Source organism: Carex rostrata, chromosome 7, assembly GCF_964058835.1.
Source record: "Carex rostrata chromosome 7, lpCarRost1.2, whole genome shotgun sequence".
Lineage (NCBI taxonomy): Eukaryota > Viridiplantae > Streptophyta > Magnoliopsida > Poales > Cyperaceae > Carex > Carex rostrata.
This window is the reverse complement of record NC_135924.1, coordinates 13,622,700-13,639,276: the sequence shown is the minus strand read 5'-3', so window position 1 is coordinate 13,639,276 and position 16,577 is coordinate 13,622,700. Positions and strand designations below refer to the sequence as shown.

General features: G+C 30.9%; 1 protein-coding gene across 2 annotated transcripts; it reads right to left on the bottom strand.

The window, feature by feature from the left end:
* Positions 1 to 350: 350 nt before the first annotated feature.
* LOC144557351 (insulin-degrading enzyme-like 1, peroxisomal) lies at positions 351 to 14,806 on the bottom strand. 2 transcript variants are annotated; one of them, XM_078305920.1, is made up of 26 exons: positions 14,671 to 14,806; positions 13,843 to 13,918; positions 9,463 to 9,530; positions 9,287 to 9,378; positions 9,106 to 9,179; positions 8,961 to 9,004; positions 8,804 to 8,855; positions 8,584 to 8,706; positions 8,360 to 8,472; positions 7,373 to 7,535; positions 7,021 to 7,113; positions 6,801 to 6,886; positions 6,596 to 6,682; positions 5,962 to 6,065; positions 5,758 to 5,860; positions 4,720 to 4,815; positions 4,131 to 4,320; positions 3,512 to 3,573; positions 3,130 to 3,234; positions 2,783 to 2,984; positions 2,427 to 2,635; positions 1,890 to 2,014; positions 1,648 to 1,699; positions 1,472 to 1,558; positions 1,266 to 1,388; positions 351 to 840 (listed from the first exon to the last, which is right to left on the bottom strand). In XM_078305920.1, exons 1-26 carry the CDS (start codon positions 14,788 to 14,790, stop codon positions 577 to 579), a joined length of 2,913 nt encoding a protein of 970 aa, XP_078162046.1. In that variant the 5' UTR covers positions 14,791 to 14,806; the 3' UTR covers positions 351 to 576. The 2 variants fall into 2 exon arrangements, 1 of the variants encoding a protein (XP_078162046.1); XR_013512619.1 differs by lacking the exon at positions 1,648 to 1,699 and having other exon boundaries at positions 815 to 840.
* Positions 14,807 to 16,577: the final 1,771 nt, after the last annotated feature.

The window sequence follows — 16,577 nt, the reverse complement described above, 5'->3', positions numbered from 1 at the left end:
TCTGAAAATTCTGGACCATCCAAAAACAGTGATTTTCAATAAATCTAAAAAAATAGTAAAAAAATTTCAAAAAATATAAAATTTGGTCTCCAAACACATATTAATATGGAGAACAAGATGAACGGTTCCGATCGACCGTTAGAATTTGAAAACTCGAATATAGAGCCGTAGCACGGTGCCAAATCGTAATATGCATAGTACCATAGACTCACTCAATTTTAATTTCTAAAAATAAATTCTTTTGTCATCTTTTTGTCCTTTAACAATAATTTGTTTCCCTGTTCCCGCAAACAAACTGCACAAAGAATAACAGGTTGACAGAATGACAGCCCAACTCGCACAATCCAATCAAATAACACACCAAATCTCCATTGATATATTTTTCTCTGAACAAGTGGAGACTCTAATAGCAGCAGCTCTGAGATTCAAAAATCAACTGAAGCCAGCATCAAATAAAACATCACAACACCCCGTTCACCTTTTCCTTTCAAGTTTCAACCCATTAATTTTTTTCTGTATAAAATATTTGAAAAATGCTAAAAATTCACATAAATCCAATACCAATCTCTTCTCAATTCAAACACACTTAGTTTTAACAGCTTGACAGGGGCCTCCTCTGAGTGATCCAAACAAGGGTCTAGTCCTTCTGTAACTGAAAATATCTTCAACCCGGTTTGTCTGTACCGGGTCGGGTTCTTCACAAACCTTCTTGTACTCGGAGATATGATTACTCCCAAACACCTGCACACTTAGAGTTTTTCTCTTTGGTGCGTCGACTTTGATGTATTGGTCAAAATAGTTTATGAAATCCTCTTTCTTAAGAGCTCTTAATACTTCAACCTATATTTCACAAATAGAAGGTTACCACATTTGTGATAACTTGTTTTATGTGATCAGTTGCAGAAACAATGCAATTAAGGAAAATTTGTGTTCAATTAGAGGCTAATATATGGTTTACTGACGTAAATGGGTCTAAATCTCAGGCATAGAGGCAAATTGAGGTTAGATTGCGACTTGTAACTTGACCAGCAATCGAAAGATCAGTTTAGTTCAAGTTCCGCTGTGCTTGAAATTCTTTGTTTGGTTGGTTGGCGCAGGATCATTATTTATGACATACTAAGAACTCTCTTATAAAACTCTGGATTCGGTTATTTGGTTTTATAAGCTATCAAGCATAAATTATACCCGTAATATTGCGAACACAGCCTTGAGAGGCTTTTGACCATTAACTCATGACAAAAACTATGAAAACTTAGGAAACTTACTTCGGATTCAAACCTATCAAATTTGTGTGTTCCAGAGATTATTTCTCCCCAATAATAACCAGATTCTTCCCACAAGTTCTTGAACTTCTCCAACTTCAAATCAATGAGGGTTTTCACATTTTTCTGTATAAAAGAAAAATATCTCCTTATTAGTATGGTGCATTGCTGAAAAACATATTCCTTAAAAAATGTATTATTTCTGTAACCTTATATTCTTCGTCGTCCAATTCATAAATTTTCTTTTCAAGAGATGCAAAGAAGGCATTGATCCTACCATCCAGAATTTCTGGATCCTAAAAAAGTTGAACAACATTATCTAAATTAGAGTTCTGAAGTAAGATCATGCAAAAAGATCAACATAAAGATATTTTAATACGAGTACCTTAACTGTGGACTGGATAACGACTTCTAATCCTCTAACACCAGCATCATTCCTGGATATTAATTTTTGTAGAGTGAAAACAGAAGTACACTTAAGGGATTGTGTTTTCAGATTTAGTCTCATCAGGGATCAGATTTGCATGGCCATTAGGTTTTACCCAACATAATATTTAATGATGACCCATGTAACCCCATAACTTAAATTAAACAAGTCTAGGTTAAGTTGATCATTTTTCAAATTACCGTGATGAGAGACTCGTTATGTACCCAAGTTGCTCGACGGACCGAAGCTGGTGGAAAGCTGGTTGGCTGGCGATGAGACAAAACAGTTGGAGTTGCACCTTGAGGTGAGCGTCATCTTGGTGAATCTACAAAATCAATAATTTTTTTTTTAAAAAAAAAAAAATCTGTTGCTTTGGAGTTTGATTCAATTATAAAAAAACTCAGTGTTCTATTTCACTTAAGAGAAACTATTAGGTATTAGGTTCAAATAAAAAATGAGCCCCAGAAGTTTGATAATTGTTATAAAATTAAGAGTTTGATTCCTGAATTGGTCTGCGAAATTGCCTGAAAGCTGGGTCAATGCTAACCTTAAACCCTAAATTATCTAGTGATTTAGCCATGCACAATAATATTTGAGAAATAGTCTTTTAAAGCATTTTATATATGCCTAGAACAATCAGCTGCTTAGAGAAATTTAATCAGGCAGGCAGTGAAAAAAGGATAACGAGAAAGTAACGTTGAACTTGGTTGCTAGAATAAATTTAGGGAACAAATTACCTGGATATATTGCACAATTGCTGAATTCTCATCCTTTGGATTTAATCCTTTGGTGCGATATAAGCACTTCAAACCACTCTCTAGCATGACAGCTCTCATCGTTAAGTATTGAGATGGAAGCAAGGGCTTGAAGACTGAATTAGGTGTTTTGAACAATATTTCTTCTATATCTGTGACAATTGATTCTGCTTCTTTTTCTTCAATGTTTCCTGAAAGGAAAATTGGATCATAAAGTTCCCTGAAAATTTATATAATTAATTGAAGTTTAACGTTATCAAATCTACTTTAAACTTCAAGGATCATTGTATACAAACTTCCTTTTTTAAAGGAACATAGAATGGTGAAAGGCGCCAAACCTGCGACAAAGCACTCCAATAGTGTCCTTGACAGAAGGTATGGTACGAAATTGGAGAGATGGTCTGCATTAACATCCGAAAGTGCTTCCAGTTTCTCATTTAAAGGCCAAGATCGGTCATCAAGCATCAAATTTAGGTAGTAACCAGCTTGGGAGCATGGGCTCAAGAACTTGAAATTCTCAAAATCCTTCAAGAATTTTTCCTGTAATAACAATTAACACTTATGTCTTATGCAAACATTTGACAAAGACATTCTATTATGGTTTAATGTGTGTTTAGTAGTATTATGTGACTGAGGTTTTGATAAAGGCCAAAAATACTGTACAGATGTCACATCAACTACTTACCTTAAAGACTGCAAACCTTTTAGGTTTAACTTCAAAATGTGCAATCTGCATCATTATGGCATCTACTAAGAGTCTCATCTTGTGATTATAGCCTTTTACAACCACCTATAAATGTATAAATAGTTATTAATTCAAAACTAATCACATAAGAATGCCAACTTAGGCAGAAAGGACGTTAATTTGAAGAATGAAAAAAGAATATCAAATCAGAAAGTGAATCTGTGTTTCCTCCTGCAAAATCAAATTAACTATCTGTCCCCTTAATCGCCACCACATGCTTACACATGCTTAAACTGAGAATCTTTTTGAAAAATAGAAATTAATCCAAAGGAATAATAACAAAAAAAATCTTCAATAAAAAATAGTGACATAATTTTCAGACCTGGAACCCTGTAGTAGTAGCGCGAATCCCATAATAAAGGCTTGCAATTTGAGCATTATAAGCTAAATTTTAATAAAAGATAAAAATAAGAGAGAGCGATCTCAGTTACATGCTTACATTCTTGGTTCTCCATTCTGGAGGCATGAAATTACTATAATGATACTGTTTTATAGGACGTGGCTACGGTGCTACGGGTAGCTAAGAGGCCTCCGTGCTACGGCTCGGATTTCGAGTTTTCAAAATCCTAACGGTCGATCCGAACCGTTCATCTTGTTCTCCATATTAATATGTGCTTGAAGACCAAATTTTATATTTTTCTGAATTTTTTTACTATTTATTAAGCCACTTTGAAAACCCCTGATCCAACGGTGGCTTAACCCAACAGTAAAATCAGAAACTACCGTTGGATCAGCGGTTTTCAAAGTGGCTTAATAAATAGTAAAAAAATTCAGAAAAATGTAAAATTTGGTCTCCAAGCACATATTAATATGGAGAACAAGATGAACGGTTCGGATCGACCGTTAGGATTTTGAAAACTCGAAATCCGAGCCGTAGCACGGAGGCCTCTTAGCTACCCGTAGCATATTAGCCAAAACCCTGTTTTATAATAATTATTTACCATAGTCGTTCAAGTAATCCATCAGTAATGCTACAAAAAGGCTTGTCAGAACATCTGCTTCAGGTGAGTAATATGCCAATGGACAGTGAAAATCAATCTTCACATAAGCTTTTGGCACCAAATATGTCTTATCAGGTTTGTGCCATAAGGTCAAACAAGATGAGTTCCTTATAATTTTCGGAAACTTGACCTGGTAAGTATAATTGAAAACTTTATGAGATTATTTTGCTTAAAACCTGGTTTAATGTTTCCTTTTTGTATTTTGTTTGAGATTGATAATGACTGCATCAGGAGATGGACACTCTACCAAGGCTATAGAAGTGTTGTGTATCATTGTGTTTTTTATTTGATTGGATTACTTTTCTGATAATCAATTTGATAAACATAGCAGAATTCATTCTTTGTTCAGATAATTTTTCTGATAAATCAATTTTGATATATTATATCAACAGTTATATGAACAGCCAAAAAGGGTATTCGAGGAGCTGTTTAATGATTGCTTAATTTGCTGCAGCCATAAGCAACACTTTATAAGAGGTGATTAATTATTATATCTTTTTTTTTCTTTGAATAAAGAAATGAGATTTGCCTCTTCTTTTGGAGTATGAAGGGTGAAGTCGGTTGGGATGAAAATGTTAGGCTTAGGGATATGCAGATCTGCATTAGGAGCATTATCCATCCAATTCTAAAAGAAAAAATATGAAGTGGATTAGTGAGAAAAGAATACAAGATCCTGCTCTATCTATTAGGAGGGTTCAGATGCCTCCATCTTTTAAATCCTTAATCACAAAAGGTTTAGAACTTAAATAACAAATTAAACTATTAGTTGATCAATATCACACTTTCTGTCAAGTAAAGCATTGTAGCATATATATCACTTTCATTCTGATGGATTTAACAATATAAAACATCAACCTCACAAATTGTCCACGTCAACTGATATTTACAAACTATCACACCTAATAGTACTTTTTTATTTGAGTTCTAGATTTTTTTTATCAAAAACTAAAAAAGTGGAGACAAGTTGCAACCCTCTTCTTTATCTATTATGCTGACATGTAAAAAATCAGGATCCATTTAACATGATGCTACGATGCTTTGGGAAGTAAAGAGGGTGTTTTACTTTCCACTCATATCTCTATTTTTAAAGTTCAAACAATTGATCCGAACTTCTCAACATGATTTTCATATTGTAATGTGCTTGGAGACCAATTTTTTCATTTTTTTTAAATCTTTTTTACTATTTTGTAAGTCAGTGTTTTTTTTAATTTTTTTATTATTTTTTTATTTAATGAAAAAGCTGTGATTTTCAAAAAAATTAAAAAAATAGTAAAACATTTCCAAAAAATGTAAAATTTGATCTCCAAACAGATTACAATATGAAGAATTGAAGATCATGTTGAGAAGTTTGGATCGACTGTTTGAACTTTGGAAATGAAGATATGAGCGGGAAGTAAAACACCTTCTTTACTTTCCAAAGCATCGTAGCATCACTCTCTCTCTCTCTCTCTCTCTATATATATATATAATTGGTACACTAAACTTATGGACAAACAATATTAAAACATGTTTGGTTTTGGATAAGATGCTAGATTTTCTTGCAATTGATGATATCAAATGAACAAACCTTTATAGTATCTGGAGTGATCTTCTGGACACTGTACGATGTCCCATACCATGGCTCAGCTAAGTCAGTTGACCCTTCAAATTTTTTTGAATCCCAAAACATTCTAACAAAAAAAAACAACAGTACAGAGCTATGACTACAAGGACAAACATGAAATAAGTGCACTCCTGAGAAAAGAAAAAGAATTTAATTACACAAATTTACCTGACTTTGTCTGAAGAAAGCTCATCTAGCATTTTATGAATTAGGCTTGGATCAAATTTTGATGACAAACTCTCACCAACCAACCATTCCTCTGGGGGGTAATACTAGTTTGTGCATATAGCAAAAACCATATTAAAACATGCTTGGTTTTGAATGTCTCGCCAATTTATTCTCATAATATTGTATATATAAAATAACTCATTAAATAAACAGACAGAAGATTAGTTAGCTAACGGGATGGCATTGGTGAAGTTTTCCCAGTCATGATTATTGTGGGATTTTGCAAGTACAATTAGTATCAGAATAAAGCTTCTAATAAAAAGTCACTATTTTCTGTTTAAGACCAAATATATAATAAGTTTCTTGGATAGCAAAATTCAATGAAATCAACACAAGAAGTCTTGAGTCTCAGTGGGTACAAAGAATATTTTTTCCGTGAATTAATCTTAACCTAGACATCTTGCAAAAGAAACATGAGGTTAGGGGAAGCTTTTCGAAGGTTTAAATTTTCAAATCAGTATCATGTATGTACTCGACAGTTGTATGCACAATGTTACCACCTAAGGTTTAAATTCAATTTAATTAAAAGTCACGGATTATGGAAATGCAACCATATGAAAGGTGCTTGTCTTACCAGCATTAAGGCATTAACAGAGATAGCATAGTCAAGGGGTTCACATTTATCCTGATAGTTGAACTCAGTCTCATTTATTGCCACCATCTGAAAAAAAAAAAATGTAAGAAATCATTTTGTACATGCTTATTTCTACATTGGTGAATTCTTTCCAACAAAAATTTCAAGCATAATCTAGAAGTAGCATTAAATTAACATTTATTACCTCATCAAAAATCCATTTGTGAATCCCTGAGTCCTTCACAAGGGCAATATACTTGAAGACTATACCCACAATGTCCTCCATATGGTCTACACAATTATTTACATCCATAAAATGCAAATTAGGAACTATGCAAATAAAACCCCCAGTATTTTTATGTTTTGCAAATAGCACCCTAATTTAACACATTTTCAACAATATCTTATATGGGAAAGAAACTAACCGTGGCCCTCGTCAGTGAGACTAATGCGAATACAGAAGAATGAATACTCATTGCTGTCACTTGCTTCCCCGGCCGTCAAACCCATGGCCCACCCTAAAACAAAAGAGGAGAGAAATGTGGCAAAGAAAGCAAATATTTTAATGAACCTAAACAATCTTTTTTTTTGCTACATATAATAGAAGTATGAAACTGTGTTATAATTCGAGCTTGTCCTGTCCCACTATCATATTCAGGTTTTTAAGTCCTATATATCAACCAAACAATTCTCAAGTGTTGATAGGCTTATCAAGTAGTTACCTAACTATAATTAAAAATAAAAAAGGGGACAAAGCAACAGAATGAAGAATCTCACCTACTTGCTTTAAAATGTAAAATATAGAGCCTTCCCCCTCATGGCCAATAAGATGGGAGAGATACCGGTGCGGCGCTTCTTTGTAATGCAGGATGCCAGGTGTAATTGGCCAGAAAATTCTCAGGTCGTCTCCTTCTGTTATTGGTATTGCTTTGACAAGAATCTGTACAAACAAAGTGAAGAAAAAAAGGAATAACTTACACAACCGGTTCCAAATGTATCATGTATTTCCCGTGCTGATCCAAAAAAAGGGTCTATCAAACATCACAGTTTGTATGATTGTAATCCGGGTAGTAATCTTTGTCTAAAAGTGAAAGGCAAATCAATGATATAATGGTAACTTATTTAAATAAAAAGCGGACATATTCTTGAGCTTTGCTCCTGATTTTGCACAATCTCAATGACAGAGAAATTTTATTTGCAAATTTTTATACAAGAGTTAAATAGTACTATACTGGGACAAATCAAAATATTCTAGTGACAATATTAGGAACTTCCAAATGTTTTTTTCAGTCTTTTTAAATTTACTATAAATTACTGGTAAATGGTAGTTTAATGAGAGTGAGGAGCAGCGCAAACTTGATGCTCTATGCTTTTGTAAGATGTGCATTGTATGAGTGCCTTTTGTGCATTATGTTTAATGCAACAACACCTGACAGTTTATGTCATGGTATTTCAAAAAAAAGACAATACTAGGAACTTCAACAAATTTAGGATCAGAGACAGGAAAATCATCATAAGTTCCTCTCAGAATAGAAGGACAAACAAAATATTAAAAAAATATACTTGAGACATAGCTAATTGCAGACTAAAGTCTAAACTAATCTGGGCTTTATCTGCAAGTACTTCCTCCTATCAAACAAACTCCAAATAAATAGGTTCTTTACACAAAAGTTAATATGATACGAATGTAGTCCCTCTGGGTTGATCTACTTTGCTAGAAAATTTGACATATTAATAAATATTTTTTAAGAAGAGTATAGGTACCTGGAGATATTCTTCAGTACATGGGTTACCAGAACACTTAAACCATATCTTTTCAATGTTTCTAACATCAGAAAACAAGCTTTCAACCAAACTCTGCAAACTATCGAGGGTTTCTGCAATATAAAAGCTTTTAATAGAAACATAACATTTCCGCATCTATGCCAAAAAATAATCAAATTTTAATATGCACGCCAAAATTTCTTTTCTTTTCTCTAATGATTTACCTTTTCCATACACAGTAAGTTGCATTAAATTAGCAGAATAGTTCTCTGAATAAAATCGTAGTAGCTCGTCTCTTATATCCAGCCCTTTCTCTTTGGGCCGAGTGTCCAGTGTTTCCAAATTCCCTAAGGTAATTTTAATAGTTGATAATTGTACTAATTGTATTCCAGAACCAAATTTAATGAAATGACAAAGAAACTGAATTCATGTTGTAATGCTTACCTGTTGTGAATTTATGACAAGGGTGATCTTTCGAAGTAAGATGCTTGCGAAGCTGAAAAAAAAAAAAAAAAACTTGGTTCAGAAAGTCCTCATACAGCTATGAGGTTATAATAGGTATCGAACATATGTTTCGTGCACCGTGAAATTATTAATGTACCTGATGCATGCGATGACCATCAAACAAAAGGTTCATTTTATGTTCTGAAATGGGAAAAATATTGTCAGGTTTACGAATTACAATCATGTTTTCTCAAAATTAAGACAAAAGGTGGGAATTTTTTTTTTTTACTATTATTATTTACCAGAGTCTACTGCATTTATCTCTCTACTAACGGCATCAGCAGACATTAATGGCTTAACAAAAAATTGTGCAAATCTAAAAAAAAAAAGAGAAGAATAAATGTCAGGCAAAATGGCAACATAATTCATATCAAAGCAATGTGTTCCTGTTGAGGTGCAATTAGAAAGCAAGAAAATTTTTACCTGTCCAAGGCCTCTTCAATACTATCAACATTGACATCAAAATAGAAAAGGGTTCTTTCAGAACTTGTAATAGCATTAGTGGACCCCCCATGCTGGAATAAAAAAATAAAATAAAAAAACACTTTATTTGAATTGAATGTACTAAAGGAACACAATCTGACACCAGGATAATGTACCTCTGTGATATACTTGGTATAACTGTCTTCTTCTGGGTATTTCTCACTGGCATAAAACAGCATATGCTCTGTTTAAATGTAAATTTATGTTAGTGCTACAAGAAAGAAAAATCTCTAAACCTTTGCGAAAAATGACTCTTTTAGTTACCACATAACTCGAGGTTAAGCCTAAGGCCATTGGGTCATTGAGGGTGAGATGATTATATTTTAGTTCTTCAGAAATTGAACTTTAACATGGCACATCTCAGTTAGGCATTTCTACAAGCACTTTGTGCGCATTCAATCTCCCTAGTGCTTCGTATCGTCTGCATTAACTCCAAATTTGAGTTTATGTAGAATAAATCAGGACCATTAAAGGGGCTGTGCATTCCACCTCGAGCTGAATCAGGTCCTGATCGGATAGCCGTGATGTGTTAACTCAAATTCTGAGTTAATGCAGAGGAGGATACAAATTCGTCTAACACAAGCCGGGCGATATAGTTTCTCATCATTTTTATTTTTTTTCTTTTAAATATGCGTCTTTTATTTTTCAGAAAAAAAATTAATTCTTTTATTTTTTAGATAAATAATAAATACTTCTAATAAATTAAAAAGATGATGCAATTTTTTACATATAAGCACAACACTAGTTCTGCACTTCTTTAGAAATTTGTCACAGAACAACGGTATAGACAGATTTTTTTTAGTTAGCAACTCAAAAAATATATCACTCACGCATATTCAATCGGTACACCAAATTGAACTGATACGCAGACTGGGATGCACACCAATTTGATGCGCCGACTAGATATGATCCCCTCTAGAGACTTGTTACACTACACGCGTCATACAATTAGAAAAGGACAAAAACAGGATTTTGATTGAATTGATTAGAAATGCTTTGATAGAGAAATGGTAAATAGAAAAGGACAAAAACAAGATTTTGATTGAATGGATTAAAACTGCTCAATTTCTTCTTGCCTTTACCAGCTGGTGCGCCAACCCAGCATCACATCAAATTGGTGCGCATTTCTAGTCTATAGACCAGTCTAATTTGATGCGTGAACTGGATCGTGGGTGGTAGCTTTTAAAATCTGACAAATTGAGTGATAATCAATTAATTTTAATTTATCAGAGTGCTAACTAAAAATATTTCGGCAGCATAGATGACCACATTGTCGTCCTCCGATTTTATGCTCTTTCATTTATTATAATTGAAGCGTATTTTTTTTTTCATTCTTTACATTTAATTGTGTTCTTTTTTATTATATAGATTGTAGAATTTTTAGAAAATAATTTATTTATGTTCAAAATTTATTTTATTGTATGATCATTTATAGAAAATATTATCGTTAAAATCCAACTTATTCAAAAATAAATATAATTGTTTTTCAAGTAAAATCCGAGGGACAATTCTAATTCACATATCTTCATCAATGTACAATATTCATCACATTTTTTTTACCCAATTGAAACTATATTCAGACCGTTTATTCTCTTGAATCTACAATATTTATCCCGAATTTTTTATTAATATCCAAATTTAATATTAAATTTCAAAAAATAACCGGATCAGTAACGTTTTTCGAAATCTACCCTTTCCGGGAATTTTTTTTCCGGAAACGGTAGCTACTTCCGGAAAAAAATTTTCCGGAAATAGGCTAAATCCGGAAAAATTTTATACGGAAATAGCAATTTTTTTTTTTTTTCCGGAAATAGGATTTTTTTTTTTTTTTTTTTTTTTTTTTTTTTTTTGGAAATTTTTTTTCCGAAAATTTTTTTTATAGGAAATTTTTTTTTCAGTTTTTATTTATAATTTATTTATTTTTTGTATTTAAGTATTATAAATATTTAATATAGTTTTTAAAAAAATAGATGGAATACTATATAATTTGATTTATTTGAAGGACTGCTACAAATAATCCGGATCAACATTTTTCATGCCGGATTTTTTACGGCCGTAAAAAAAAATAATATAATATAATATATGCATATGTATATGTATATATAATATAATATATGCATATGTATATGTATATACAATATAATATATGTATATATATGTATATACAATATAATATATGTATATATAATATTTTTTATACCTCATATTTTTTATACGAGGCACTAAACGAGGGTTCCAATACCTCATATTTTATATCTTCATTTTCATATATATACATATATTATATTGTATATAATATAATATATGTATATATATGTATATATAATATAATATATGTATATATATGTATATATAATATAATATATGTATATATATGTATATACAATATAATATATGTATATATATGAAAATGAAGATATAAAATATGAGGTATTGGAACCCTCGTTTAGTGCCTCGTATAAAAAATATGAGGTATAAAAAATATTATATATACATATATTATATTGTATATACATATACATATGCATATATTATATTATATATACATATACATATGCATATATTATATTATATTATTTTTTTTTACGGACGTAAAAAATCCGGCATGAAAAATGTTGATCCGGATTATTTGTAGCAGTCCTTCGAATAAATCAAATTATATAGTATTTCATCTATTTTTTTAAAAACTATATTAAATATTTGTAATACTTAAATACAAAAAATAAATAAATTATAAATAAAAACTGAAAAAAAAATTTCCTATAAAAAAAATTTTCGGAAAAAAAAAAAAAAAAAAAAATCCTATTTCCGGATAAAATTTTTCCGGAAAAAAAAAAAATTCCTATTTCCGTATAAAATTTTTCCGGATTTAGACTATTTCCGGAAAAAAAATTTCCGGAAGTAGTTACCGTTTCCGGAAAAAAAATTTCCGGAAAGGGTAGATTTCGAAAAACGTTACTGATCCGGTTATTTTTTGAAATTTAATATTAAATTTGGATATTAATAAAAAATTCGGATATTTATCAGTTTCTAATTCTACAATCTATAATGGACTGTTCCACCGCTTTATTCTAATTTCTGACCAATTTCGCTTGATGTCAAACTAGTGTGTTAGTTTCAGAAAACAACACCCAAAAAAAAAAAAAAAAAAAAAAAAAGGAACCCTCAGAATTTCTAGTGGCTCTATAAAGAAATGGACCGCTAGAAATTCTGACAGTTTAGATATTTTTACAAATATAAAAAAAAATCATAGATATTTCTGTATTTATTTATTTAGTAATAAATATTAATAAAAAAATTGGCTAAAATTACTTTGAATATTCTAAATAGAATATTCAAAAAGGTCTACTTTGAAATTTATGTCCGAATAATACAAATTCAGAATATTCTCCCAAGAATTCAGATCCAGCGCGCGCGGTACAAATTTTGTAGCTCTATCTAAATCGTTTGTATTATTCGGACAAATATTTCAAAGCAGTCCTTTCTAAATATTCTAAAAAGACTTCAAAGTAATTTTAATTTGACGGAGAATATTCTACACGGTCCGATACCGTAGAGAATACTCACTTTTTGATAGAACTATAGCCTACAGGCGCCTACACCCATTCTATGGAATTGTAAGTCATATTATTAATTTATTATATTGTTTTCATTTCTTTTTTATACACCGAACAGGGGAAGAATAGAAAGGACTTTTATTGCGTTTTTTTATTTTTAAACTTTGAAATAGAAAAAGTGTAATTTTATTTATTTTAATATTTGAAAAAGTCACTTTTCTACTAATTCATATCTCCAATAAAATAGTTTAAGGCGAATAGAATGAGACTAAAATGTAAAAAAAATAATAATAACTATATTTCATTTAAATTCAACTTGATCATAATTCCAATAATTCCAATCCCATTCAACTATTATTGCACTACAACTCTACAAGTCTTTACCAATTTAATATACTTACCAGTTACCAAAATCATTCATTCGGAAATTTCCACGAAAGTAGGGCTGGCAAAAAAAATTGTGGCTTGTGGTCCGCTTGGTATTCACCTGTGACTCGATTGGTAACAACTCGTTCGTTAGTAGTCCGAGTTAAAATTAGCTCGCTCGCCACAGACTTGAGCTAGAATTAATGAATTTGAGTTTGGCTTGGCTCGGCACGAGCCAGCTCAGTCATTAACGAGCTATTTAATATACGTAGTTTAATAGTTTAATCGGACCCGTTCACTTCAAATTGGAGATATTATGGTCTATGGATGTTATAACCAGTGTTATGGTAATTTTGTATGGAATATGTGTTAATTAATTATACGCAACTAAGTTAATTTGTATGACTTTGTTTAATTTGGTATGCATGAATTTATTCTGTGAATATATTTATATGAATTTAGCTGTAAATTTAATTTATAATAGTTAATTTTTTTAATTACAGTTGAATTAAGAATATTTCACAATAATTAGTCATTTATATATATATATATATATATGATTTATTGACTTACCTAGAAAGTGGGCCAGACCGTTGATTCCATCCGGGTCACTGAAAGCTCCAACTGATATCCCCATTACAGCTGCGGCCTGGTCACATATGATCAACACACCGTTTTAATTATGTGCCAAATAAAGAAATAACAAAAATAAAATAAAATAAAAAGAATTATTATTATTGGATGAGAAGGATTCAAATGCTTCTATTTTTAAAAATTTAATAATTAAAAATTTAAAACATAAAAATCAAATAATTAAAAATTTAAAACATAAAAATCAAAATAAAACTATTAGATATGATCTATGTTATTGTCTCTATGTGCTCATAAAAAATTATCAAATTTCCATTTTATTTATATGTGAATGAATAAATTGAAAAATCAACGTCTAGAAATTATTCACATTAGTGTGTTTTTTACAAGCTCTTGATAACAACCAAAACAAAATTGAAATGTTATAATTTTTTGCATGTGCATAGATAAAATGATGTAGATCATATCTAACGGTTTTATTTTGACTTTTAAGTTTTAAATTTTGCGTTATTAATGTTTTCGAAAATAGAGACACGGTGGATGTACAAAAAATTGAGGCATTTGGACCCTCTTATTGCATTTAGGTGTTACAAAAGCTCCTCAATCCTCTCAAGTTTGCTTCAAACAGAGAGGAAAAGAGAACATGTTGGATGAAAATGCACATCACCTGCTTACACTCAACAATGGTGCTTTTTTATTCAATACCTTAAAGAGTATGAAATGGGATTACTTTTTCATCACATAATTACAAATCAAAAGCAATATAGTGAGAATTTAAAGAGAGAGAGAGAGAGAATTATATATACATACCTTGTCTATTTGGGCATCGCTAATAAGCATCACCTGGAGCGCATTGGGCAGGATGATTCTGCGGTACTCTCGGGTGTCACTCCGGCCTCTTATGAATTGCACATCTGAGACTCTACTCATTTCTTTTGTCTACTAAAACACACTCAGGACTCGCTCACACTATATTCTCTCTCTCACTCTACAAATTAAAAAGTTATTCGCATGGTTTATATAGATCGATAGAATTTTTTATTAATATCCAAAAAATATATGAAATTTCAGAAACTATCCATATTTTCGCGTTATTTAGAAATCTACCTAAACTGCAAATTTTTTTGCGGTTTTAAAAAAAAACACAAAAAAAAATTTGCGGTTTCAATTTTTTTTTCATTTTTCAGATTTTTTTTATCATGTTTTTATTTTTTATTGAAATATTAGAAATATTTAATATATTTCTTTGAAAATAGATGACATACTATATAATTTAATTTATTAGAAAGATTGCTATAAATAACCCGTATCAACAATTTTCATGCCAGATTTTTTGCGGCTGTAAGAAAAATTAATATATTTCTTTATGAGTTATTGAAAAAAAATAAAAATACTTGGATTCTGAGTTATTGATCCCAGTTTAAAAGTCACTTCTAGATAATACATAAAATATTGTGATCCTTCTAGTACATTTAATTTATAAAATATTGTATCTATTTTGAGAATTCTTTTTAATAACAATCATTAAATATATTAAAAAAATTGTTTTTTTTTTCCAAAAATAGAAACAACTTTTTAATAACAATCATTAAATATATTAAAAATTTTGTTTTGGAATTCCAAAACCGCAAAAAAAAAATTCCAGTTTTAGACTGAATTACCGTAAAAAAATTTTGCGATTTGAATAGATTTCGAAAAAATGCAAAAATCTGAATAGTTTCTGAAATTTCATATATTTTTTTTATATTAATAAAAAATTCGGTCTATCCCATATGTATGGCATGAAAACAAACCATCAGTGCTGTGCAGGTATATTGTTGACAATTGCAATCCTAGTTGAATTATTTTTCTCTGTTATTACTTATTACCGATCAACCAACGTTCGACCAAATTTTAGGAAATTAATTGCAGAAATCAAAGAAACTTTTTTTTTTTTGTTGAATTTTTTTTAAATGCGGAGAGTTACAAGTTACAACCAGTTGTTCTCGGTAAATTGTAATGAAGGTACCTTTTTATATTATTTATCAGTGTTGTAAATAATCAGCCGATTAATCAAAAAAATCCGTGACTTTTAAAAGAGCTACATCATAAATCTTCCGTGAATTAATGCTGATGGAATGATTCTGATCTACATCATAAATCTTCCGTGATTGAAACTGCTCGTCAAAAGAGCTATGGCGTGTTCAAACTTGAGAATTTTCTTCACTAAAAATCCACAAAAGTGAGACCCTGTACGATCCTATTGAGGATGACATGTCACCACATTTTAAAAATTGTGTTAATATACGTCAGCTGCCGACTGCCGTTAATATAAAGGAACAGCAACAACAAATAGGTTCACAGTATGATCTAGAAATATCTGTGCTATGTAGATTCTAAACTATGGAAAAGACATAAAATCAACTTGCAGTGCTTGAAATGATCAAATGAACAACAACATACTATATCAAAAAGGAGAAATACCTTATTCCAGCCCCACTAATTTCTTTTTTTGAAATGCCATGAAAGAAGATGTCAGGTGATATTGAGCCCCACTAATTTCAATTTTGTAAATGAGGCCTCAATCACAGTCAGTTTAATCTTCTTCACTGATTCCAACCAATATTTTGTGTTTTTCCAATATATATATTCTCTTCATAAGCCCATTGTCAAACACGCCTTTCGTGCATCATCAAATTTACCCTCTTTGCACAAACAGTTTATTTAGGCAGGCATAC